General features: G+C 40.6%; 1 protein-coding gene across 2 annotated transcripts; it reads left to right on the top strand.

Moving 5' to 3' along the window:
- The first annotated feature begins 7 nt into the window (after window positions 1–7).
- Window positions 8–27986, top strand: trmt44 (tRNA methyltransferase 44 homolog). 2 transcript variants are annotated; one of them, XM_072255942.1, is made up of 11 exons: window positions 8–367; window positions 2646–2769; window positions 6883–7102; window positions 10303–10371; window positions 13064–13171; window positions 16513–16584; window positions 20254–20360; window positions 22160–22343; window positions 24143–24545; window positions 25438–25554; window positions 27692–27986. In XM_072255942.1, exons 1-11 carry the CDS (start codon window positions 34–36, stop codon window positions 27904–27906), a joined length of 1953 nt encoding a protein of 650 aa, XP_072112043.1. In that variant the 5' UTR covers window positions 8–33; the 3' UTR covers window positions 27907–27986. The 2 variants fall into 2 exon arrangements, with proteins under 2 accessions (XP_072112043.1, XP_072112044.1); XM_072255943.1 differs by lacking the exon at window positions 13064–13171.

Here is a 27986-nt window from a genome sequence, read left to right as displayed (position 1 = left end):
CGCGAGCGGAAGTACGTAATTCGTGTGGCGCCGATGATGGAGTGTTCCCTGTCGCTAGGTTCAGCTGGTGCCTCGGTCCCGGCTGGCTTCTGGACCGCGGTCGATGTGTGGACACTGAAGCCGCAGGTTGTGAACCGCCGGCTGAGCGGTTGTCGGCTGGAAGCTGAACGGGAGGTTTCCTGCTCTAGCGGCGGCGCAGTTGTGGGGCTGGGGCCGGTGGTGGCTGAGCTGCTGCCGGGGTTGAGCGCTGGAGTGGCCCCGGAGCTGGACGAGCTTGTACCCCGCGGCGTCGGGCGGATCAAGGTGCTGTTGCGGACTGTCATTCCCAAAGGCGGGGTGGCAACTGGCAGTGAGATAGTTCTCCAAGGTAGAGTGGACTGGGCTAGGGAGAGCGAACAGCCTCCTCCCTGAATTCCCCCCTCCCCATTGATTCGCAGTTACCCTTGTGGGCGCAATTCAGAGTGAAGTTGTGCTAATTCTTCCGTCCACCCTTCCTGGGAGACTGATCAGATTAGTCTCCAGTCTTAAATGTCCATCAGATAGGTAGTATTGCATCTCATCTGACTCGTGGAGACCTCCACGAAAGTCTTGGACTGAGGCTGGTGACCAGTTGGTTCTTTTTCTGAGCCGTCAACATGTAACCAGGATCAGCAAGCAGTCAAACTGCAGGTAGCCTCTGGGTTGAATGAGTAAGCGAGCTCGATCCAAGCTGGCCCTTTTCATCCATATTATCTTAAAAATAAAATTTTCACGAACTTGTATGGTTTCTATACATAAGCACATAAGGAAAATCAGAATGAGGTAAAACTCTCAGTTCATTCCAGAGATTGCCTGTCTTGCCCACCATCATCTTGGGTTATTTATTGAGATGCAGTGTGGAACTTCGACTGTTTATTCATTTCCATAGATGCTGCCTGGGCTGCTGAGTTGCTCCAGCATTTTGTGTGTGTTGCTCTGGAATTCCAGCATCTACAAATTTCTTGTTTGTGAAAGAAGCTTTTCCAGCCCTTTGGGCTGCAGTGCCTAGCAACACCCAATTTAACCCCAGCCCAATCGCAGGATAATTTGCAATGACCAACCAACCGGTCCTTGGTGTGTGGAAGGAAACGAGCACCCAGAGGAAACCCGCATGGTCACGGAGAGAAGGTATAAACTCCTTGCAGAGAGCGGCAGGAATTGAACCTGAGCTGTTGGTACTGTAAAGCATTGTGCTAACCACTAAGGCTGCTGTGCTGTCCTGATTACCTGGTTCACCAGTTCTTTATCCCCTGGGGTGTCTGTCCCATTAGAATCCCTTTCTACTTCAGAATAAATTTTGTTTTCTCCTTTAAATTGCGGGGTGCTGAAATAATGCTTGCATAATGTGACGATGATGCAGTTATGTTTGGCATCTTAGACTTGCAGACATATTCATCCCACCTAAACTTAACTAAGGCAACATGAGAATAAGGGAAGTAATAGGCCAATCAAGTTGTGGCTGCCCTGCCGTTTCAATAATTGCAATTGATCTTTTACACTGCCACCTAGACAAAATTGGATTTTTTTTTCCTAGACAATCCTCATGCCCTTCGAGTCTTTTGTCTTGTAAGTAATCTGTAACTAAGCTGTTCCGAAAGAGAACTATGCTGTCATTACCTCAGAATCAAAGGTTCATTTACTATCAAAGTGTACAGCTTGAAGATAGCCCCAGTGTGTTCCATTTCATTATCCCCAGCAATAGACAGTTGTTGAGCTATCGTTTCCAAGTTGGACATGAGTGGTACCTCCACAGGGAATTTGTGGACCACAGCAGACTGAACCTTTTAGTGCGTATACACTCTTTGGCACCATATCTTCGTATTGAAATCAATGGAAAATTTATCCCTGATATGTCTGGTCAGGAGCAGACTGTTTATGTGAATTTTCCAACAGAAATGGTGGGGAATTGATGCAACCTTTTGCTCTATCCATTACTCAGGCAATGTATTTTGATCCCAAACTCAGAACATTTTGTTTTATTATTAACATCAGTTAGTATAGTCTAAGTTTTTTTTTAAACAACATTCATTTTTAAATGGCTTGAGGTTCACTGGGCAGAAATGGCTCCAGTTATTTTATAGAAGAATAGTTAACAGAATTGGGTGGCAAGGTGGAGATACATCTCTACCAAAGGAGGTATAAGGTGCTCCTTCCCTCTGCCAGCCGACAGGTCACCCTTGGGCAAGGTGTAGCACCTGCTTAGCCCCCTGCCACCAGATCAGGGTCGTGCAAAGCTATGGGAGCAGGTGGTAGATGGTGGTATGAGCAGCTGACGCCTATCACAAGTCCTAGTTTTGCAACCAGTGAAGCCAGGCAGACAATCACTGAAGAGTATTGATGATGGCTGGGGTCCCCCGTCTTGTAAAGTTGCTGCCCAGAAGAACGTAATGGCAAACCGCTTCTGTAGAAAAATTTGCCAAGAATAATCATGGTTACGAAAAGACCATGATCGCCCACATCATACAATGTGGCCCTTAACGAACAAACGAACTGGATATAAAGTAATGCTTCGAAACAAGAAGGTTTCTAACTGAATGCACCACCTAAAAAAACAGTTTTTGAAGTGATTTAATATTCATACATTTTTGTTCTTGAACCATTTTTTAGTATGTTTTTCTCAACTGCAGATTTCCTAAACAACACAGCAACATTTATACCAGTAGATGGGCAGATTGCAAAAAGTTGTTCCTTCAGGAAGAGCAATATATACAGATTTAAACTTCAGCAAGTTAAAGGAGGTGAATCATCATGGTGAGTTCTCAGCCAGACAGCAGAACTGCAGAAAAAGGGAAGTCAAAGGCTAAAAATACCATTTTATTGAAAATAGATATCCTTGGTAGTAGTGTTTCTTCAGTAACAAAAATGTCTGTTGAGTTTCTCCAGCAAATTTTCCTTCTAGATTCAAGCATCTGCATTCTCTTGGGCCTCCGCAGGTAGTCATTTAATCTTGTCTTAATTCTCGACAACTGTATTGTGCCTTTTTGTTTGAGCTGAGGCAAAAACAACCTCAGCTACCATGGGTAACACTTGTTCTTACACCTTTCCGCTCACTACCACCCAGTTACCTAAGCAACCCTTCCAGATGAGGTAAACATTCACGTGCATCTCCTTCAACTTCATCTACTGCATTCAGTGCCCCTCCACATCAACATGACCAAGTGCAGACTAGGTGCGTGTGCTCTGCCTGCAGTGGCCAGCTCCCCCATCATCAACCATCCTGGTTCCAGATACTCACAGTTCACCCATAGGCCCCACTCCTTTACTTATCAGATTTCTGCACTGCTAACAAGTTGTGTTCCTGCTTCTTACTCCAGTATCTCTGTCCAGTCTTCACCCTCTGCTTGTCCCACCTCACTCCACCTTCCTCTCATCATTATCTCCCTCTTTGCCTCCATCATCGTCCAGCTGCCATTGTCTCCCAAATCCACCCTACCTTTCCTGCCTGGTTCAACATGTCTGTCATCTTTCACCCCTTCTAAGTCCACCAATTCTCTCATACTTCATTGTCTTACCACTCCTTTTTTTATATTGATCATCTCCCTCTCAGGCTTGATGTATAGTTTCAACCCGAAACGTCGGCAATTTAACAATTCCTATGCAATATACTCACCCTCTCCCCCCACCCCCCCAACAGATACTGCTTGACCTACTGAGTTCCTCCAGCAGATTGTTTGTTACTCCAGAATCTAGTATCTACAGTTGGGTCTTCATGCTTGTTTTTTAGTTACTACAACCAACACCATTTAAATAGTTTAAATAAGTTAACTGAATATGCTAATAGTTTAATTTTGAGTATCCTGGGCTTGGGCTTTGTTGGTTGGTGTGACCTACGCATGTTCTGCTCGTATTGCATTTTGTACTTCACCTTGAAAGACTACGTACCATACGGCTTTAGTTCATAACCAAACATTTTAATATTTAAGAAAATGTTTGTGAACCCTTTGCAATTACCTAGATTTCTGCATTAATTACTCATAAAATGTGTGATCTTCATCTAAGTCACAATGATAGACAAACACCATCTGCCTATACTAATAACACACAAACAATTGTACTTTGCATTTCTTTATTGAACACGTTGTTTAATCATTCACAGTCCAGGGTGGAAAATATATGTGAACTCTTGAATTTAATAACTGGTAGAGCCTCCTTTAGCAGCAATAGCCTCCACCAAACGTTTTCTGTAACTGCTGATCAGACTTGCACAATGGTGAGGAGGAATTTTAGACCGTTCCTGCAGACAAAACTGTTTCGGTTTATCAGTATTTCTGGGATACCTTGCATGAACAGCCCTCTTCAGATCATGCCACAGCACCTCAATTGGGTTAAGGTCTGGATTCTGACTTGGCCATTGAGGTTTTGATGTTGGTATGCATTGCCCTTTTTCTTCCAAACATACTGGTGTGCAGTTCTGCCAAAAAGTTAAATTTTTGTCTCATCTGTCCCAGAAGCATTGTGGACCATCCAAGGCAAACTTGAGATATGCATAATATTTTTATTTTTGGAGAGCAATGGTTTCCTCTGTGGTCTCCTCCTATGAACACCATTCTTGTTCAGTGTTTTTCTTATGGTGGACACATGAACAGACAATTTAGTAAGTTCTAAAGATTTCAGCGTGTCTTTTGCTGTTACCCTTGGGTTCTTTTTCACCTTCTTCAGCATTGCACGTTGTGCCCTTGGTGTGATCTTTGCAGGGCACCCACCCCTAGGGAGAGCAGCAACAGTATTGAGTTTCTTCCATTTGTCCGAACACTCAGTTCCTTAGAAATGCCGTTATAGTCTTTTCCAGTTTCATACGTCTCTACAATTCTTCTAAGGACCCCTGAAAGTTGTTTTGATTGAGGTATGATGCACATAAGCAGATGTTTCTTAAAGAACAGGCTCAGCCAGTAACCTGACTTTTTTATAGGGCAGGACACCTCTGCAACCCACACCTCTAATCTCATCTCTTTGATTGGAACACCTGACTCCAAATTGCTTTTGTAGACGGCGTTACCCCAGAGGTTTGCATACTTTTTTGAACAAAGACTGTAGTTGTTTAAATGGTGTACTCGGTGTTGACAAGAAGTACAAGTGTGTGTTATTTTTTAGGCAGATTTGTTTTTCTATTATTGTGACTTGGATGAAGATCAGACCACATTTTATGATTGATTAATGCAAAAAAACAAGTAATTCCAAAGGGTTCACCAACTTTTTCTTGCAACTGTACACTGTATGATAGTTGTTAGAGAAGGATAGGCTTCTAGGAGGGTTACCAATCTTCTGTAATCCCAGTGGTAGATTGATAAAAACACTTAGATTTAATCAGCAACTTAGGGGAGACAAGCAATCCTGGTGGAAGTTTTTGGTGCACGTTTGATATCTGTGTAACAGTGTATCAGCGATGGCCATTTAGAACATAGAAAATCTACAGCACGTTACAGGCCCCTCAGCCCACAATGCTGTGCCGACCATGTAATCTACTCTAGAAGCTGCCTAGAATTTCCCTACCGCGTAGCCCTCTATTTTTCTAAGCTCCATGTACCTATCTAAGAGGCTCTTAAAAGACCCTATTGTGTCCACCCCCATGCACCCACCACTCTCTGTGTAAAAAAACTTGCCTGTGACATCCCCCTTGTCCCTATTTCCAAGCACCTTAAAACTATGCCCCCTTATGCTAGCCATCTCAACCCTGGGAAAGAGCCTCTGGCTAGGCACACGATCAATGCCTCTCATCATCTTATACACCTTTATCTGGTCACCTGTCATCCTCTGTCGCTCCAAAAAGAAAAGGCCAAGTTCGCTCAATCTATTCTCATAAGGCATACTCTCCAATCCAGGCAGCGTCCTTGTAAATCTCCTCTGCATCCTTTCAATAGCATCCACATCCTTCCTGTAATGAGGTGATCAGAACTGAACCCAGCACTACAAGTGGGGTCTAGCTAAGGTCTTGTATAGCTGTAACATTACCTCACAGCTCTTGAACTCAGTCCCACAGTTGACAAAGGCCAACACATCATACGCCTTCTTAGCGACACTGTCAACCTGCGTAGTAGCTTTGAGTGTACTATGGACATGCACCCCAAGATCTCACCAATCCTCCACACTGCTGTAAGTTGCTCTTCTGTGATAACGACTCAGTTTTTTTCCCCTTCCATTAACATGCTAATTGTAGGTGCAGAGGAGATTTAAAGGATGTTGCCTGGATTGGGGAACATGCCTTATGAGAATAGGTTGAGTGAACTTGGCCTTTTCTCCTTGGAGCGACAGAGGATGAGAGGTGACCTGATAGAGGTGTATAAGATGATGAGAGGTGTTGATCATGTGGATAGTCAGAGGCTTTTTCCCAGGGCTGAAATGGCTGCCACAAGAGGACACAGGTTTAAGGTGCTGGGGAGTAGGTACAGAGGAGATGTCAGGGGTAAGTTTTTTACTCAGAGAGTGGTGAGTGTGTGGAATGGGCTGCCGGCAATGGTGATGGAGGCGGATACGATAGGGTCTTTTAGGAGACATTTAGATAGGTATAGGGAGCTTAGTAAAATACAGGGTTATAGGTAAGCCTAGTAATTTCTAAGGTAGGGACATGTTCAGCACAACTTTGTGGGCAGAAGGGCTGGTATTGTTCTGTAGGTTTTCAATGTAGTACATCACAATTTTACACGCCCTCAAACTGGTTCCATTAACCTATCCTCGCAGCAGCCCTGCCTTTAGTCTACTAGAGATATTTCCTTTGCCCTATCTATTCTCCACCACTTTCACTGTATCTAGACACTTGCCTATGTTTCAGTAAGCATCTGTAGAGTTTTTGGATTGTTTCTGTTTTAAAACTGTTATTTTTAGTGTTTATGTAATGCTTAACAGTTCTTTTTAAACCCTGTGTTAAAGGTCTGTTTCCGTTTCCATATTGTACCCTGAAGAATGGGATGCAGATGGGATTTTGTATCCTAAAACAACATGGCTTACAGATGTTTTGCTTACAAAGATTGTGAGATGGTCCACAGAGAGCAAGAAGAGTTATTTTAAGAACACACTTTCTCTCATTTCTGTGGAAAAATATAGTGAATATTACCATAATTTGAAAGCAAAATACAAAGAAATAGTCAAGGTACGAATCTGAGGAAAAAATTAAAATAATGATAACCTTGGTGTGCGTTTACCTGAATTAATTTTGTGGGGTATTGTCATTTGCCACTTCATTCAATGAGAAATGCAGTACAGTGGATTCCGGTTAATTGGGGTACATCAAGACAAGTATATTTTGGCCTTATTAGCAGTAGGTAAAACGGTATAAAAAAAGACAAACATGGTTAACTGAGTAACAGAATATGTATTTAAATGAAATACAGATCAAATTAGACCTCTGTCAATACTGCTACAGTACTATGAAACCGTGTTAATGCCTAATAGTTATCAACAGATCCAGGCTGCTGTGTTCTTTTGATTGGTTGTAAATGAACAAAATCAGTGCAAGCACCATGAATGGACTGCCTTCTTACAATTTTTGGCAATTGCATCACCCAGATCTTCATTTTCATTATAACACTCAAGATGATTGTGAAGACCTTCAAATTCTTTGTAGTTCCTAAGTAGTGAAATTCTTTCATTTTCAAAAAAAAAAGGAAAAAAAAAAGGAGGGAGAGAGAAACCGGGGAATTATAGACCGGTTAGCCTAATGTCGGTGGTGGGGAAACTGCTGGAGTCAGTTATCAAGGATGTGATAACAGCACATGTGGAAAGTGGTGAAATCATCGGACAAAGTCAGCATGGATTTGTGAAAGGAAAATCATGTCTGACGAATCTCATAGTATTTTTTGAGGATGTAACTAGTAGAGTGGATAGGGGAGAACCAGTGGATGTGGTATATTTGGATTTTCAAAAGGCTTATGACAAGGTCCCACACAGGAGATTAGTGTGCAAACTTAAAGCACACGGTATTGGGGGTAAGGTATTGGAGTGGGTGGAGAGTTGGTTAGCAGACAGGAAGCAAAGAGTGGGAATAAACAGGACCTTTTCAGAATGGCAGGCGGTGACTAGTGGGGTACCACAAGGCTCAGTGCTGGGACCCCAGTTGTTTACAATATATATTAATGACTTGGACGAGGGAATTAAATGCAGCATCTCCAAGTTTGCGGATGACACGAAGCTGGGTGGCAGTGTTAGCTGTGAGGAGGATGCTAAGAGGGTGCAGGGTGACTTGGATAGGTTGGGTGAGTGGGCAAATTCATGGCAGATGCAATTTAATGTGGATAAATGTGAAGTTATCCACTTTGGTGGCAAAAATAGGAAAACAGATTATTATCTGAATGGTGGCCGATTAGGAAAAGGGGAGGTGCAACGTGACCTGGGTGTCATTATACACCAGTCATTGAAAGTGGGCATGCAGGTACAGCAGGCGGTGAAAAAGGCGAATGGTATGCTGGCATTTATAGCGAGAGGATTTGAGTACAGGAGCAGGGAGGTACTACTGCAGTTGTACAAGGCCTTGGTGAGACCGCACCTGGAGTATTGTGTGCAGTTTTGGTCCCCTAATCTGAGGAAAGACATCCTTGCCATAGAGGGAGTACAGAGACGGTTCACCAGATTGATTCCTGGGATGGCAGGACTTTCATATGAAGAAAGACTGGATGAACTGGGCTTGTACTCATTGGAATTTAGAAGATTGAGGGGGGATCTGATTGAAACGTATAAGATCCTAAAGGGATTGGACAGGCTAGATGCAGGAAGATTGTTCCCGATGTTGGGGAAGTCCAGAACGAGGGGTCACAGTTTGAGGATAGAGGGGAAGCCTTTTAGGACCGAGATTAGGAAAAACTTCTTCACACAGAGAGTGGTGAATCTGTGGAATTCTCTGCCACAGGAAGCAGTTGAGGCCAGTTCATTGGCTATATTTAAGAGGGAGTTAGATATGGCCCTTGTGGCTACGGGGGTCACGGGGTATGGAGGGAAGGCTGGGGCGGTGTTCTGAGTTGGATGATCAGCCATGATCATAATAAATGGCGGTGCAGGCTCGAAGGGCCGAATGGCCTACTCCACCTATTTTCTATGTTTCTATGTTTCTATGTTTCACTCCTAGCTTTTCTGGCATCTCCAAGCCTGAATGCTTGAAACTGCAGTGAGCGCAACAGTTCTGAATTGTCTTACTGCCTATTTCTCATCATCTATCAGTGACAGAAATTTAGAACACAAGTGCATGCAATTGACACAATTTAAAACCTGTTCCTCTAAGCATGGTGGTGTGCCTTAACAGCCACACAAGTGTATGCATCTGATGCTAGTTAGATGCTGTTCGGCAACAGAATCCTGCCCCAATTAAATGACATAATGCCCCAAATAAACAATGGGAATCCTGGCTATGTCTTTGATTAGTTTTTTGTTAGGAGTTGTTACAAATAAGTGGCTGCCCTTATTAACCGATGGCCCAATTAACTGAAATTCACCATATATACTTTAAGAAGATGCTCTATATAAACTATACCAAATCTAGAACTATAAATTTTAAAAAAGCAAACACAAATATCTTCGGGAATGAACCCTCCAAAGACTTTGCTTGTTGTGATTTGAAGCTCTTTGTGATATAGACATATGTATTTTTTTCCTGAATCAAGCTGAGCCAATTGATAAGCCCTCTTACTGCATGTACTTACATGTCATCAAATTTGTAGACCAACATAAAGAAGTCTTCCATTCTGGAAATCTCTGTTCTGTCTAATAGAAATAGAAATAGAGATAGAGGCTCCTCCTGAACATAACTCAATTGAAATGACACTGAAAGTTGCTCTGAGATTTATATTTCTGAACTCTTCTTGTAGCACATAAGAGTACAAAATGTTATGATTATCAATGTTCATTTTCATAAGAGAGAAGAAGCAAGAGGCTGTATTACTGTAGTACTTTTTCAAAGCAATTATTAAGATATATCATTGGCATTAAAGCAGAGTAAGGCAAATGTGTGGCTTCAGCTGACAGCAGATCACAGATTTTCATGCATCAATAGAGTTAATGGCAGTGAACCAAAGTCAATGTTGCACAAAGCCAAATTTTCTGGCAATCACTCTCCTCAGAGATTCTGGAGAATGGTCTGTTCAATCAAGAATCTTTTAAGCTCATCACTTGTGCTGCTTCAGGGGTAATTTTCTGTTTTTGGCTTATATTAACGAGTTTTGCATGGCAATTTGGGCTTAGTTGAAGAATTGACACAACATCAAGCACATCATAAGTCCATCCTGTGTACTCCTATCTATCAAGTGTTTAAAGTTGCTTTGTATTGGCACCCGCCTAACATATTTTTGTTTCAATTTTAATTAGATCTGGCCTGAAGTTACAAATCCTGAAAAATATGTCTATGAAGATGTTGCCATTGCAGCATACTTATTGGTAAGGTAATATTTTGTATTTCATAAACTTGGATATCTTGGTCTTGGAGGGGATTGTGTTCAATGATAGTAATAATGTATACCTTAGTGTGTGCTAGGGATTGGTGCTTGTCAGGATTAGGAGTCAGATAGAAAATCCTGTGCTTAATCTCAGAGAGTCTTCATATGAAACCGATACAAAGTATAAGGAAAGCCTACTATGAGGATAACTTTTGAAGGATGGAAGAGAATATATGCAGTGTTAAGCAAGTAGGTGTAATTGTAGAGATATTTTCATGAAACTGTTAAAAATTAGTTAATTAAAATAAAATATTATTGAACTTAATTCAAAAATGTATATTTCTTAATAGTTGGTGCCACAGTCATTCCCCCCTATTTGGATGAATGGAGGTGTGGTTCCTGCACTGTGTTAAGCTTCAGAATTGAGGGACGTCCATTCAGAATAGAGATGAGGAGGAATTTCTTCAGCCAGAGGATAGAGAATCTGTGGAATTCATTGCCACAGATGGCTCTGGAGGTCAGATCATTGGAGATGTTTAAAGCAGAAGTGATAGGTTCTTGATTAGTTGGGTATCAAAGGTTACAGGGATAAGGCAGGAAAATGAGGTTGAGAGGGATGAAAGATGTACTGGTTGGTAGGTTAATTGGTCACTGTAATTATCCCATGATGAGGCTGGAGTTAAATCCGGGATTGCTGGGCAGTGTGGCTCGAAGGGCCAGAATGGCCTGTTCCTCACTGCATCTCAATAAATAAATTTTTCAGCCATGACCGAATAGCAGAACAGACCCGATAGGCAGAATGGCCTAATTCTACTCCTATATCTTATGGTCTTCTGTCAGCAAATACACATTTTTCTGTTTACTTTTAACTCATCTTGCCCTTGGGAAATGTATTTAGCTCAGACTTGATTTTAGTTTCCTGTGACACCATTAAAAGTGAAATAATGTGACATCCGTACTTCATCAGACTGCATTATTTTCCTATGACTCACCAGAGATTAAAATAATTTCACACTTCAAAACAGGTTTGTTACCACTGGTTCATGGACCATTCAAGCAATCTGATAGCAGAGGGGAAGAAACTGCTCTTTAAACGTTGAGTGTGGGTCTTGAGGCTCCTCTCTGATGGTAGTAACACGAAGAGGCCATATCCCAAATGGGGAGGGTCTTTAATGTTACTCCTCCTTGAGGTGTGATCGCAATGGAGGAGGAGGGTTGTGCCCTTTCAAAGAGCATCATTGATACTCTGTCAGGTCAGACATGAACTTATGGAAGAACAGTTACTATATTTCAGTCATATCTAGCTTGTTCAGATCTACATCATACACCGTGTGTTCACTTTTGAGCGCCTTGACATACAAAGGAAATAAGTGCGATAGAAGAAATAAACTGCAAAATATCTGAATGGCTAAATTTTGCGGTCAGTTTCCGTAGAGATGCAAAAGACTGCAGATGCTGGGACCTTGAGTGACAAACAATCTGCTGGAAGAAATCAGTAGATTGGATGAAATCCTACATTTGTACTGATGCTTTGATCCAAAATGTTGACAGTTCCTTTCCTCACACAGATGCTGTTCCACATTTAGGTTGGAGGAACAACACCTTATATTCCATTTGGTTAGCCTCCAACCTGATGGCATGAACATCGATTTCTCGCACTTCTGGTAATGCCCCCAACCAACCCTCCCCCACCACCCTCTCTTTCACCATTCTCCATCCCCTTTTCCCTCCCTCACCTTATCTCCATGCCCACCCATCGCCTCCTTCTGGTGCTCCTCCCCCCCCCTTTTTCTTCCTTCCATGGCCTTCTGTCTCTTTCACCAATCAACTTCCCAGCTCTTTACTTCATCCCTCCCCCTCTAGGTTTCACCTATCACCTGGTGGTTCCCTCTCTCCTGCACCCACCTATTAAATCTACTCCCCAGCTTTCGTTTTCTAGTCCTGCTGAAGGGTTTCAGCCCGAAACGTCGACTGTACTTTTTTCCATAGATGCTGCGTGGCCTGCTAAGTTCCTCCAGCATTTTGGGTGTGTTGTTCGGATTTCCAGCATCTGCAGATCTTTTTCTTGTTTGCTGTTCAACCTGCTGAGTTCTTCCAGCAAATTATTTGTTGTTCAAATTCCATTAACTGATACTTATTTTGCAGTATGTTTCAATGGTTGAGAAATGATCTGATGAATATTGTAAGTTTAAAATAATAAGTTCAATAATATGAGTCCAGAGGGTTTGTATATCTAATGCGAAGCCCAGAACAAAAGGAACATAGTTAAAATTCAGCTGTTGCATTTAGAGATTTGGAAGAAATATTTTGGTCCAAAAGGAACACTTGCTCAAGGTTGTGAGTGCTGAGTAAATGGAAATTTTCAAGACTTGAGTCATAGTTTTTACCTTTTTACAGACCTCCAATGATTTGGAGTAATGATGATTAAGTAGATGAGGTACATGTGAGCCATGATCTGATATGATGTAAAAATGGGCTTGAGAGATGAATAGGTTTCTCTCTCCAGTTGTACAATTTAGTGATCCTGAACTTTATTTGATTGATTTTTCTGTGTTGGTGATGATAAGACATTCTCTACTGCCATATGTAATATGATAGCAGCATAAAATGTTACATTAGTATTTTGATTTATTTTCACTAAAATATAGTTCACTTCCCTCCAAAAAGTGAAATGGTGTTAACTTGTATTTCAGATTCTTTGGGAAGATGAGCGTGCTAAGAAAGGCCGGACTGACAAACAGTCCTTTATAGATTTGGGATGTGGAAATGGATTACTGGTCCATATTTTGACTAATGAAGGGGTAAATGAATTTGAACCAATAATATTTGATATCTGTATCAGAAAATTATTTAAAGATATCTTGCTGTATAAGACACACAATAGAGCCTCCTATTATTACTATAGTTCCTGAAGTTCCATGCATATAATTAGGGCAAACATAATTTTAGAATAAATTATTTTTACTTTTGTCAATTAAGGAAATTTTAGTGTTGGGGTTAAGTCACTAATCTTGTAGTCTATTGACAAGTTTATGCACACATACTAATACTCGTTCTTCAATTGATTTGCTAAATTGAGAAACAAGCTATACCAGGTGAAACTGAATTTAATGGATTGCATTTTACTGTGAAATGAGGTGACAAGGCTAACAATGCTTGCTGTTACCCTAACGTCGGTGGTGGGGAAACTGCTGGAGTCAGTTATCAAGGATGTGATAACAGTACATTTGGAAAGCGGTGAAATGATCGGACAAAGTCAGCATGGATTTGTGAATGGAAAATCATGTCTGACGAATCTCATAGAATTTTTTGAGGATGTAACTAGTAGAGTGGATAGGGGAGAACCAGTGGATGTGGTATATTTGGATTTTCAAAAGGCTTTTGACAAGGTCCCACACAGGAGATTAGTGTGCAAACTTAAAGCACACGGTATTGGGGGTAAGGTATTGGTGTGGGTGGAGAATTGGTTAGCAGACAGGAAGCAAAGAGTGGGAATAAACAGGACCTTTTCAGAATGGCAGGCGGTGACTAGTGGGGTACCGCAAAGCTCAGTGCTGGGACCCCAGTTGTTTACAATATATATTAATGACTTGGATGAGGGAATTAAATGCAGCATCTCCAAGTTTGCGGATGACACGAAGCTGGGTGGCAGTGTCAGCTGTGAGGAGGATGCTAAGAGGATGCAGGGCGACTTGGATAGGTTGGGTGAGTGGGCAAGTTCATGGCAGATGCAATTTAATGTGGATAAATGTGAAGTTATCCACTTTGGTGGCAAAAATAGGAAAACAGATTATTATCTGAATGCTGGCCGATTAGGAAAAGGGGAGGTGCAACGAGACCTGGGTGTCATTATACACCAGTCATTGAAAGTGGGCATGCAGGTACAGCAGGTGGTGAAAAAGGCGAATGGTATGCTGGCATTTATAGCGAGAGGATTCGAGTACAGGAGCAGGGAGGTACTACTGCAGTTGTACAAGGCCTTGGTGAGACCACACCTGGAGTATTGTGTGCAGTTTTGGTCCCCTAATCTGAGGAAAGACATCCTTGCCATAGAGGGAGTACAAAGAAGGTTCACCAGATTGATTCCTGGGATAGCAGGACTTTCATATGAAGAAAGACTGGATGAACTGGGCTTGTACTCGTTGGAATTTAGAAGATTGAGGGGGGATCTGATTGAAACGTATAAGATCCTAAAGGGATTGGACAGGCTAGATGCAGGAAGATTATTCCCGATATTGGGGAAGTCCAGAACGAGGGGTCACAGTTTGAGGATAGAGGGGAAGCCTTTTAGGACCGAGATTAGGAAAAACTTCTTCACACAGAGAGTGGTGAATCTGTGGAATTCTCTGCCACAGGAAACAGTTGAGGCCAGTTCATTGGCTATATTTAAGAGGGAGTTAGATATGGCCCTTGTGGCTACGGGGGTCAGGGGGTATGGAGGCAAGGCTGGGGCGGTGTTCTGAGTTGGATGATCAGCCATGATCATAATGAATGGCGGTGCAGGCTCGAAGGGCCGAATGGCCTACTCCTGCACTTATTTTCTATGTTTCTATGTTAATTATGTACAAATTGGAAGCATAGTGAAAATCTGTCACATGTAAAAATAGTATTCTGCCACCTATCTCACTGTTAAGTTCAACAGGACAAGTTTCCTATATGGATTGCATTGCCTGAATTTCCTCTCAGTACTTACTGCACATTATGGGCACTTAGGGCAAACATGAAGGTCTTCCATCTCTGGCGATGTTCAAGGATTCCTTCATCGTGGTAGTAGCTTCCTCTTGGTTTTCACTACTGTCGGTCATGCAAGTTCTGGGTGGAGACTCAGGAATACTATCACACTCAGATGTAGAAGGAATCTTTATTCCTGTTTACGTAACAGTTTTTTTTTAACCAGACAGGATTGTTAGCCCTGAGTTGAACCCCTGAACCTGGAGGACTGGTGGAACAGTCTTAGTCTGGCCTCTACCCTTTGACCTGTTTGGCATGGGTGACCCTGCCAAGAGCCAAAGCATAAAGCCCTGACTCCAGCCAACATAGCTGTCTGGATCATTGAGGCACGCAAGCCTCCAAACCATGACAAGGTTGTGGTCCTCCTGGAGGTTCTTCTTAGTAGTGATTTTTAATTGAATTTTCACTCAAATCTGCCTTTTGTTAATTTGCATTCTCAAGCTGGTTTGACCCTCGGTGGTAAAGGTTTGGCAGCAGCATTGCCTTGTATTTGTAAATTTCATCCTGTAAGAATCTCATGACAGCTGGAAAAACTGCTGGATAAGTCACTCTTGTTTTTGCTGTGTACATTTAAAAATAATTCATTGATAGAACAGTAAAATGTGTATCTTGATAAACAAAAATGATTTTTAAAATATTCTTATAAAACACTGGGATTAGTAACTTTGGGTCCCAGTGTGCATAAAAACTTCTGTTGTGTAAATTTATTCACATTCAGTATGTATCTTTGAGTCAAGCCATCATGTATATGCAGCCTTCTTTCAATTGAGAAAGACTTGGCTGATCTTACTGCTTTTTGTAAAAAAAAATTGTAACACACTGGGCCAATTTATCCGCACATACTTCTGACTGGAAAATATAGAATGAACTTCAAGAAGCACTATAAAGTTTAACAGCTTTTACAATTATTCTGTAGAGGTAGAAAGCTACAGAATTTTCTGAAATTGTAAGTGTATGGCAGAAGATCAGTAGTGCCTCAGATTTGTGAGAGAACAAGTTAAAGTCAGAGCTTTGGAATGTTATTGGAAGTGGTATGATGTATTGGCGAGGAGACTAAATAAGAGATATAATGGAGCTGAAATCCCTTAATGCTTGTATTCTGATTTTGTAATTACATATTTCTGAAATTTATCTAGACATAAGAATTCCCTGAAACTGCTTTAGGTCTGCAATGACAAAACTATTGTTGTGAATGACCACTTTTAAGTTCTAAGTATTGCTCTATGCAATACTATTTTCGAAATTTTAAATCAGAATCAGATTTAATATCACTGGCATGAGTTGTGAAATTTGTTGCTAAAATGTGTAGCTGCAATTTCTGGGATTTTGTTGTCAAAAAAGGAAAGAATACTGTGCAAAGAAGATAGTAGCAATAATGTTTGAATAAAAATATTGCACGTTTCCCTTTCAGCACCCTGGTAGAGGTATAGATGTGAGAAAGCGGAAGATATGGGACAAGTATGGTCCACAGACACACCTTGAGGTAAGAATGAAAATTAATTACCTGTACAATATGTTCCTTTCCCATATAGCACTTAACTCTGCTCCACATTAAATTCCTGTTCCTGTTGTCCATCATGCTTCCTCTATCAACAACTTCCAGCCCAGTGTCCTTTCCTACCACAAAAGTGGCATTTTGTTTAGGGGATTGGCCTCGGAGGTGTGGCTCAGACTAAGATTGCTGCGATACACATGGCAAATAGGTGTTGGCTGTTGACTTACCAACAGCTGTGGCTGTTGACCCATGGTCTGTGGCTATTGTTTAGCAGGTTACTGACCCGCCTGTAATAATCCTACTCAGATTGCGGTATCTCATTCCGCTGGCTCACTCTATGGAACACCAACTTCACTCCAATTCATTTTTGTCAGCTTTTGGCAGTATCTGGTTTCAAGCCATCCATAAAAGTTGACTTCAAGGGACAATATGTAGCATCCTCAATGTTGTATTCATTTATTCCTGGAACTCCTGAATAACTTAACCACTCTGTCCCATAGCATTCCTCAGAAGTATCCTCAGAAATCTTTTGCTTGCAACCTACACTTTCCTCCAGTCACTCTATATTGGAGCCTGCTCTTGCAACTACCTCTTAATAGCGTTACAACCATCTTGTACATTTTGTTTATTATCTCCCATGTTGTTATCAACTCTCTAAGTCAGCTGTCTGATTTGCTGAAAAGGCAATATAGTAGTTAAAATTTGGTTGCCATCAGTGGGTGCAGTTTGTATATGTTGGTTAAAATGAAGAAGTTGCTCCCCAAGTCTTCAAACTTACATTTTTTTTTAAGGATGTGGAGCTTTCTTGGACCATTTATCAATCTTTTCTGTTTCGGCTCTTTGATGGAAAACCATCTGTCTCCTTTCATAGGTTTCATCTTCAGTTCTGCATGACTTCACTCTCTGGTGTTTATTGGAGCAAGCTGTGACAGAGCTGCCTATTCAATTGTTTCATCACTCACTGGAGACTGCTGTTGGGTCTGTGTCATGTCCATGCTGTAATTCCTTGGAGTTTGGATGGTAGGGCTGTCTCGAAGGTCTCTCCAACTGTTTCCCTAGAAGAAGCATCAGTGGCAGAATTGATCACTAATGGTCCCTGCTGAGCTTACTGATACTGCTTCAGTTTGCTTCTTAGCTCCGCACTCTTCTCTTTGATTCAATCACACCTATCACATTGTTTTTCTCTCATTCAGTTATTTGCTCTTTGTACACTTTACTGTCTCTATCATACTGTTTTTGTAGTTTATTACGTTTCTCCTTTCCCAATTGATCAGTAAATTTCTTCACCTGCTCAGATAACCTTTTCAGTCGTTCACACTTTCAATCCAACTGAGCACTGTTTGTATCTTTAACTCACATTTCCCAATTTTTCCTTTCCCTCAGGCATTCTCTGCATCTTATCACATGCATAATTGAGTCTTAATAGACTCAACATTGATAGTATATCTCATCTAGAGTTTTTCAATAATCTTAACAAATTTAAATATTTTATTCAGGTAAGAACTCAAAACCTGTCGTCTGTTCATATGTAACTACTGAAGGTCAAACTCTCACTTTTTTGTAGAAAGATTTATGATTTTGGTCATTGTCTTAATTCAATCTCTTGTAACACTTTTTATCACTTGGACGGCGATCAAAATATCATTGATTGCGTCAAAATATTATTGGATTTCAATCGATATATCACAGGATTATGATCAAACTTACCTTCTTTGGGTCATAATTGAAATATTGTTTTAGGATTGCAATGGGTTTTTATTTTAAGCTTGCATTTGGACTTCTATTTCAGGATTGTAGTCATAACTTTGTGGAATGTAATCAGACTTTATAGGATTGTAATTAGTATTTTTGGTTTACAAATGAGAACATTTTCTTCACTGATTGCAATCTAAATGTTTTTTTAAGTACCAGATTACAATTAGAAGATTTCTTAGGTACTCCACCAGCTTGTACAAATTTAATTTGAGCACAATGTTAATTTCAGTGCCGTTCTGATTTTTTTTCAGAATAGCAATGTATTACAGTTTTCCTTCACTCTTAGTCTTATACTAGATGGTGTATTGAAGCAAGAACCAGGCACTTTCTCAGACGATTTGGAAAATGAAGAAGATCTTGCCTCTTCTTAAAATTTGAGCACTAAAAATTCCCACTTTGTTTGGGATTCTTCTGAGATTTAATATCTTCACAACCATCCTGCGACTATGGCAAAATTATTGGATGCTGATGTTTTTGATCAGAAGTTCTTCAGAAGTCAAGAATGAGGCATAAAACTTGTTGCTTATGTTGTTTATTAAGGTCTAAGAGAACAAAGGGTTTAGGGAAGAAGAGTAATGAATGCAGAGCGTAGGAGTGAGAGAAGGTGAAGGTACCGAAGAGGCTGAGGCAGCGTGATTTAGCTTTCTTATACCAATTTGTTAACAGCAATAAATACCATACACATTTATAGATTTAATAGTTAACCAACCAGATAGTCCCTATTCAAATGATGCAATACCCACAACTGCAACGAAAAAATACACTGATCAAAATATATTTCATAGGTAATTATATTAAAATATAAACAAGCACAAGAAAGTTAAACTACAAAGTAATAACAATTGTACAGTCTACTCCAACAACCTCTTAGCTCCTGTTTTATCCTATCGCAAGTAGTCCTGTTCTAACTTAGTACCTTCCTGCAAGACACAGTTTTATCCTTATTCATAACTATCTTAAGACCCTAATGAGTTGTGGTCACTATTCTCAAGGTGTTCACCTACCATCAGGTCTGTCACCTGGACTGGATCATTTCTCAAATCTACATCCAGTATGTTGTCTCCCGTAGATGGACTCTCGACCTACTGTTTCAAGAACCTTGCTTTGAAACCCTGAAGAAATCCTGCCCCATCTAAGCTACTTGTATTAAGGGAATTCCAATCAATGCTGTGAAAATGATGTTGTTTTGTACACTTTTCTATAATCTGTCTACACAACTGTTCCTCCAATTCTCGGCTGATGGGGGTGGAGGGTCTATATAACATAGGTGACTGCATATATTTGCAACCCCTAAGCAACCAAACCCGACAATGCCTTAATGGGGAACACTTAGATAACATTTCAGCATAGATGGATAGAGTGGTAAGTATATTTGCACGGTGAAAGTGCCAGGTAATTAGCATGTCCAATGAGAGATTTTTAATCTACTACCTGAACTTTCAGTGACATTATTATTGCCAAGTTGTCCACTATCGATACCCTGGGAGTTACCATTGATCAGAAACTCAGAGTGGCCACCTAAATATTGTAGCTGTAAGGGTGGGTCAGCAACTGTACATCTTGTGGAAACGCACTCCTTGATGAAATTTAGCCATTTTAACGCCGACAAATTGGATATGTTACCAAATAATCTCCACTTGCCTGAGTGAGTATAGCTCCAACAACTTTCAAGCCTTATGCCCACTCTGACTAATTTGTACTTCACCTGTTTCTCGCGGTTAGGCATCGGTGGTTGGAGCAGCTCTCAAAACTGAGTGATACTGATCTTGAAAAACCAGCAGGTTCCACCATGGTAGCAGACAAAGCTCCAATGTCACACAACAATGCAAAATTCATACAGTAGATCATTGTGGTTGCTGAAAAAACGATTGAAATTTTTAAAAATTGCTGCTTTTTTAATAGGAACGTACCTTTACTCCAAGTGAAGATTTCCTTTTTCCTGATGTGGATTGGCTAATTGGCAACCATTCAGATGAGCTTACACCATGGATTCCTGTTATTGCAGCAAGGTAACTATCCATTTTAGAAACATAGAAAACCTACAGCACGATACAGGCCCTTCGACCCACAAAGTTGTGCCGAACATGTCCCTACCTTAGAAATTACTAGAGTTACCCTATAGCCCTCTATTTTTCTAAGCTCCATGTACCTATCCAAAAGTCTCTTAAAAGACCCTATCTTATCTGCCTCCACCACCGTCGCCGGCAGCCCATTCCACACACTCACCACTCTCTGCGTAAAAGACTTACCCCTGACATCTCCTCTGTACCTACTCCCAAGCACCTTAAACCTGTGCCCTCTTGTAGCAGCCGTTTTCAGCCCTGAATACAGTATTTTTTATTAAAAAATTATTAATGTGTTTTCTTTTATGAATAAATAAATTTATTTTTGCAGTAATTTATGCTGTAAAAACACTGCTTTTAGTAGTGTATAAAATCAGAATTATTTTTAAAGTTCTAGTCTAACTCTCTGGTAATCTTTTTCTAGTGCAAAGAAATTTTCACAGAATCAGATTATGAGAATGTGTATTGACTGACTCAACACCCAAAGTTCTGCTCTGCTGTAATATCCCTGTTTGCTCTAATTAACTAACGATAAGGACTTAATTGCAAATAACTGCCCAACAGTTCCAGTATTTGGTTGCCACTTGGTTAGCAGACAGGAAGCAAAGAGTGGGAATAAACGGGACCTTTTCAGAATGGCAGGCAGTGACTAGTGGGGTACCGCAAGGCTCAGTGCTGGGACCCCAGTTGTTTACAATATATATTAATGACTTGGATGAGGGAATTAAATGCAGCATCTCCAAGTTTGCAGATGACACGAAGCTGGGTGGCAGTGTTAGCTGTGAGGAGGATGCTAAGAGGATGCAGGGTGACTTGGATAGGTTGGGTGAGTGGGCAAGTTCATGGCAGATGCAATTTAATGTGGATAAATGTGAAGTTATCCACTTTGGTGGCAAAAATAGGAAAACAGATTATTATCTGAATGCTGGCCGATTAGGAAAAGGGGAGGTGCAACGAGACCTGGGTGTCATTATACACCAGTCATTGAAAGTGGGCATGCAGGTACAGCAGACGGTGAAAAAGGCGAATGGTATGCTGGCATTTATAGCGAGAGGACTCGAGTACAGGAGCAGGGAGGTACTACTGCAGTTGTACAAGGCCTTGATGAGACCACACCTGGAGTATTGTGTGCAGTTTTGGTCCCCTAATCTGAGGAAAGACATCCTTGCCATAGAGGGAATACAAGGAAGGTTCACCAGATTGATTCCTGGGATGGCAGGACTTTCATATGAAGAGAGACTGGATGAACTGGGCTTGTACTCTTTGGAATTTAGAAGATTGAAGGGGGATCTGATTGAAACGTATAAGATCCTAAAGGGATTGGACAGGCTAGATGCAGGAAGATTATTCCCGATGTTGGGGAAGTCCAGAACGAGGGACCACAGTTTGAGGATAGAGGGGAAGCCTTTTAGGACCGAGATTAGGAAAAACTTCTTCACACAGAGAGTGGTGAATCTGTGGAATTCTCTGCCACAGGAAACAGTCGAGGCCAGTTCATTGGCTATATTTAAGAGGGAGTTAGATATGGCCCTTGTGGCTACGGGGGTCAGGGGGTATGGAGGGAAGACTGGGGCAGGGTTCTGAGTTGGATGATCAGCCATGATCATAATGAATGGCGGTGCAGGCTCGAAGGGCCGAATGGCCTACTCCTGCACCTATTTTCTAATAATTAGTACGTACGATATGTGTTCAACACATTTGCAGAAGTATAAGGCTTAGAGGAGTTTGGTTAATTGTTGCTGCAGGTCCTCCTATTCATGCTGCTACTTTGTTCTGCCGTGTTGCTTCTATGATTTCTATGGAAAATACTGTCGAAGGGAAACCACAAACACGCAGTATCGAGCGTATTTGAATTTCATTACAGAAGTGGGTTCTGTTTGTGGTTTTAAAGTTGAGGAGGACTGTCTTCGGATTCCATCTACAAAACGGGTAAGGATGAGCTTTAAGTAATTACTGTGTTTGTGTTTTATCAATGAGTTTTTATGAACTTTACAAAATGATTGCGGTGAACTTGTTTTCAAAAGTTCTCAAAGAATTGATATGCATGTTTCAAAATTGCACTAATGCCATATAAAGACTGGGAGTTTCTTATTAATTTTGTTTGCACATTTGGAATAGTAATTAAATACAGTATTTTAACATTATTTGTGAAATTAAAAACAAACACTGTTAAACAATAATAGAATATTAATTTTTTGAATAGCTTAAAGGACATTACTTTGCAAAAATATTTCAAAACAATATTTTAAATAGTTGTGTTTAATTTACTTGTAGGCTTGCCCCCTTCTCTCTGTATTTTCAAATATGTTTATGGTGATATTGACAGAGTCTAAACATGTCAGTGGCTAAAAAGTATTAGATCTTTATTCTTTGTAGTCCTGCTGAATGAGGATGATCAGAAATGTGATTCAAAGGGGGCATAATGGATAAATGTTGAGGTGTTTCCACTAGTGAGAGAATCTCAAATGAGTGGATATCGTTACAAGATAAGGGGATGGACATTTAAAACTGAGCTGCATAGGAATTTGTTTCTTGCTGCTGGTGGCAAATCTTATGAGGGTTGTGAGGGCTCGATCACTGGGGGCATTTGAAGAGGAGATTGATGCAGTACATTCTTGAAAGACCTGGGAATTGAAAGCTATGTGGAACTGGACTGGCACAGAGGAAATGATAAGGACTAGGGCAGATCATATTGGACAGCAGGGCAGGCTTGAGGGGCCAAGTGGCCTATTCCTCCTATTATTTGACGTTTTCAGTCCAAATCTTTTAGTAATGAACTGTTGAGATCCCATGCACTGCTTTTATAATGTTCCTGTTACCAACATTTTGTTTACAAATGATGTGTAATCTGACAGAATACCAAGAAAATTGGGTAGACTAAATTATTTACGGAGAAATATTATTCCCTTTTTGTAAATGTTATGGATTTGTGTTTGTAATTTAAAAACAGTAAAATATTTTGTGTATTTTAGAGCAATTACTCACAGAAGTCTTAAATTTCAGACTTCAATAGTAATGCTCCATTTTTTGTTCTATTAGTGTTGAGCATGCCTTTGCAGAATCATATTACAACAGAAGTAACCTCTATTTCTGTAATGTCTTTATTGAAACATGGACATCCCTAGGCAGTTCACAGAATATTACAAGAGGAGATTTAGGGAAGATGAGTAAAGATCTTGACCAAAAGGGATAGTTTTTAAGAGTGACGGGCAGGAGTGAAGAGGCTTAAGAAAATAATTCTGGAGCTCAAGATCTTGAAAGTTGAAGGCACAACAGTGAAGTAAAAATAAAAAGATTGGAATGTACAAGTCACACCAAGCAAGATATTTGTGAAGCCATTAACACACTTTGCATGTTTTCAAAAAGTGTGCGTTCTGGGGAGAGTGCACTGATCATAGAGTCAATCAGCATGAAGTACTAATATGAAAGCCTATGCTGACATTTTGGACCCTCAAACCTTGCTCAAAAGGCTCTGCAGAAGACAGATTTTTAGAAATGGATTATCAATATATGCCTTATTCATTGTAATGCCAAGCAAAATGTTTAAAGCAATATATTCTTGCCTTAATATTTGTATAGTTTGTAATTGGTTCAACCCATACTCTTCGACTAGAAATTTACTGTTCTGAATCTGATTGGATTTTTATTGGCTTAAAAGCAGCTTGTTCATTGTGTCTTTCAAGTTGGAAAAGCAATAATATTACCTGATTTGCATTTTTTTTTTGTAGGTTTGCTTGATTGGTAATCAAAGAACGTATCCTGAATTTAATGAAGAAAGATTGGATAAAGAACGAACACTGTATATTAGAGAAAGATATCCTTTGAGAACAGAAGATAATCATTTTAGTGAGGCAATTCCTTTATTTACTCATGATGTGTCACATTGTTCCAATGTTGAGCATTCTGTGGTACTAGATACCAAGGCTGAAGATGATTCATTTGCATCCAGCAAGTGGCTGGCTGGTTTCCAACCTAGGGAGAAAGTGCAAAAAATTAGGAATTGTGCTTCTTTGCCTAGGGATTTCACCGATTGTGTTGTGCTTCAAGTCGCTAAAGCACTTTTGAAGACAAATCAGGACCCCTGTGCAAACGGTGATGTTGAATACAGCACAGCATATTGGAACAAGGGAGGTAGGACTTTGTGTTCTTAAGCATTATTCTGTTCTATAATTGCTTTGATTCTGTTGGATTTTCTGGATAACAGAGATTCCAATGATGGTTATTGCAGTAATTCATTTTATTGCTTTAATTCATTCATCAACCATTGTAGTAACTGGTAATTCTGTCTTTCTGATAGGCCAGTATATTGTCTTGTAAACGTCATCTGTTATGTGTGGGATGTAGTTGGGATGGAAAAAGTTTTTAATTGAAAATAGTATTTTAAATATTGATTACTTCATATAGGCTACAAGTGTTTTTAAATCGGTAGCATATTATGATTGGTTTCCTGACTCTTTAAAAGTGCAAAGAGCAAATGGCTGCACATGAGAAATTTCACAAAATGCATGATATTTGGTAAAGAAAGTCACAGTAGAATGCAGACCATTAAACTGATGGCATTGTTGTCTCGTCTTTAGGGAAATAGTTCCAATTTTAATCACGGCCTAAATAACAAACTGCCTTTCCCAGGTTGCCATTAACAGTTTTTTTGGGGTGGGAATGTTCTTTGAGCCTTGTTCCAGAGGTGTGCGTTTGTGATACAGGGAGGCACTGCACTGTTGGATACATTGTCTTTTGGATGCAGGACTGAAGAAAAATACTTCCATCTCCCTGTCTGAAGAAAAACTGGGCAGATCTTTATGCCTTTGTCAATATTAATTCCCCAAATACATTGTGTAATGTTATTCTTTTGCTACTTTTGCAAGTTTTCTGTTTGTAAGTTAGGCCCCTAGACTCCTTAGACATAACAGTGACTGTTTTCAAAACTTCACCTATTGCAATGGCATAAGTCATGATTAACACCATATAAAGATAAGAATTTCTTGCTTCCTCTCAGTTTCTGCCTCTGTATGTTTTACCACAGGAAGCCTGCCGCTGAAGGATGTAGCAGATCTTCTAGGCAGCAGCGTATTACAGAGATTAAAAAATGAGTGTGGTGGTTTGAAGACTCTCTTAAGAAACAATTGTCAGGTATTTGAAGGTATGGGTTGCAGCTTTATTAATTCTCTTCCTAACCTTGTTCAAGTCTCATATTTGCTCACATAATGAAAGGATGCCATTGATTTTTTTTTATTGACTCTCCATCAAAGCCATTTCCTCCAGTCACTAACAACAACTCTCTACATGGGCATGCCAGGTTAAATAAGGGTTCTCTATACATAAACCAAATTTTCTGTAAGTCAAAAATGAACAATTGCTCCAAAAAGTAGTAAGGTGAAATCTTTAACTGCAGCAGACCTTAGCAGGTACTTTGCAAGAAATAGACTAGGGAAGGTAGGTGTAGGTGGCAGCAGTTTTACCAGCAAGGGATCTGTGGCAGTTCTTTGTCTGAGTGCAGCCCAGGCAGAGTGAAGGTGATTCAAAGTATATTTGTTATCAAAGAATGCATAAATTATACAATCTTGAGATTTGTTTGCTTACAAGTAGCCACAAGGCAAGAGACCCGAAAGAATCCAAAAGGAAAAAAAACGTAAAAAGACCAACATCCAATATGCAAAAGAAAGGGGAAAAAAACAAGCCATGCAAACAATTGAAGCAAACGAAAGCATTCTGACCCAAAATGAGTCCTCAGAGCCGAACCCCGGAGCAGACCTCTTGTGTTTGTAAATCTCATTACTGGAGATTCACTATCATACAACCCTGTCACTTTGTTCTGGCCCATGCCTTCATTATCTAGGTACAACACTTTGGGATCTTCCTCATCATTACATCCGTTATGAAGTTTAGGTTTATAAAGGTGGTAAAGTTATTACTTATGCTTAATGTTAGAGGGGTTTAATGCAGGAAATGGATGCTGTGAGTCGGGGTATGCAGACCAAATTTGTGGGGGTGTGGAGGGTAGAGTTAGAAGTAGAGGTAGGGTTGGGGAATGGAGGGAAGGGTTAGAAGTAGGGGTAGGGTTGGGGAATGGAGGGAAGGGATAGAACTAGGGTAGGGTTAGGGTGTGGAGGGAAGGGTTAGAAGTAGAGGGTTGGGGTGTGGAGGGAAGGGTTAGAAGTAGGGTAGGGTTGGGGTGTGGAGGGAAGGGTTAGAAGTAAGGATAGGGTTCAGGGTGGAGGGAAGGGTTAGAAGTAGGGGTAGGGTTGGGAGGTGGAGGTGAAGGGTTAGAAGTAGGGGTAGGGTTGGGGGGTGGAGGTGAAGGCCTCCTTGCAGGGTCAACAGATGGGACCTGGTGGTGAGAAAGCTCATCGGGGGAGTGGGGGGGGCCTGCATTTGTATTATAGTGTTAATCAGCAAGAAGGTTATTGGCAGTTTAATTAAACTGTGTGCCAACAAGTGGTGCCTCAAGGTTTGTAACATTTTACTTTACGCAAAGAAGAGTTTGGAGAAGGCAGTGGCTTTCTCTATGTGTAGCTCCTGCACTGACCCCTGGTGAAGAGATCTGAGTACTATGCCTGAGAGCAGAGTCCAGGAGAATTTGTGTAACACTGGATTTCCGTAAATCAGATCTTCTGCAGCCTGTATTTGTTGTTTTTTGTTTCATACATTTTTCAGTTTTAAGTAATCAATAACTAAAATAAGGCAGAGCAGATTTGATAGGCCAAATGGCCTAATTCTGGTCCTATCTCTTATATTTTTGGTCTATGGTGTAGGATATTGTCTTTCTGTTACTGTAAGTTCCAGTGGTGTCTCTGGACTCCCAGGGTATTGATAGTGGGAGCTCAGCATCGACGATGCCATTGAATAGTGAGGTTGATTCAATCACACAAAATGCCAGAGGAACTCAGCGGGTCAGGCAGCATCTATGGAAATGAATAATAATCGGACTTCAGGATTGAAGAAGGGTCTCAGTCGGAAACATCGTCTGCTTATTCTTTTTCATAGATGGTGCCACACCTGCTGAGTTCCTCCAGCATTTTGTGTCTGTTGCTTTAAATTTCCAGCATTTGCAGAATTTATCGTGTTTATGATTCAGTCTTAGTCACTTAGTTTCTTAGACCTCTAAATATGCTATATTTAGTTCTTTTTGAATCCAACAGACAGTACATTTATGCAAAAGAACTATGATTTATCAATGTAGGACTTTACTTATATTCAGCATGTCAACCGGAACACAAAATAGATTGATGTATGTTGAAAATGTACAAAAATACTTTTATTCTTTCTCCAATACATAGTTATCCATGGTCAGGTTCAGATTCGAGATTGGACAAAGGCGAAACAAACTAGAAAGCAGATATCAGGTGCAAGGAAAATGATATTAGATACATTTAAGACTCGTCTCTGCTGGTTCTTTGTAAACCACCCTGATGGATGCCCTCGAAGCACTGAAAATTGCCCGTTTGCACATGGAGCAGAGGAACTGCGACCTCAAGCTACAGCAAGAAAGTGAATCATTGACCGTGTTTTGTTCCCTTTGGATAATAGGATGAAATAAAGCAGTTAAAGAATAAAGAGTCATCTTATACAAAA

This window comes from Mobula birostris, chromosome 4, assembly GCF_030028105.1.
Source record: "Mobula birostris isolate sMobBir1 chromosome 4, sMobBir1.hap1, whole genome shotgun sequence".
Lineage (NCBI taxonomy): Eukaryota > Metazoa > Chordata > Chondrichthyes > Myliobatiformes > Myliobatidae > Mobula > Mobula birostris.
The sequence above is the reverse complement of the archived record's forward strand: the minus strand, read 5'-3'. Positions and strand labels throughout refer to the sequence as shown.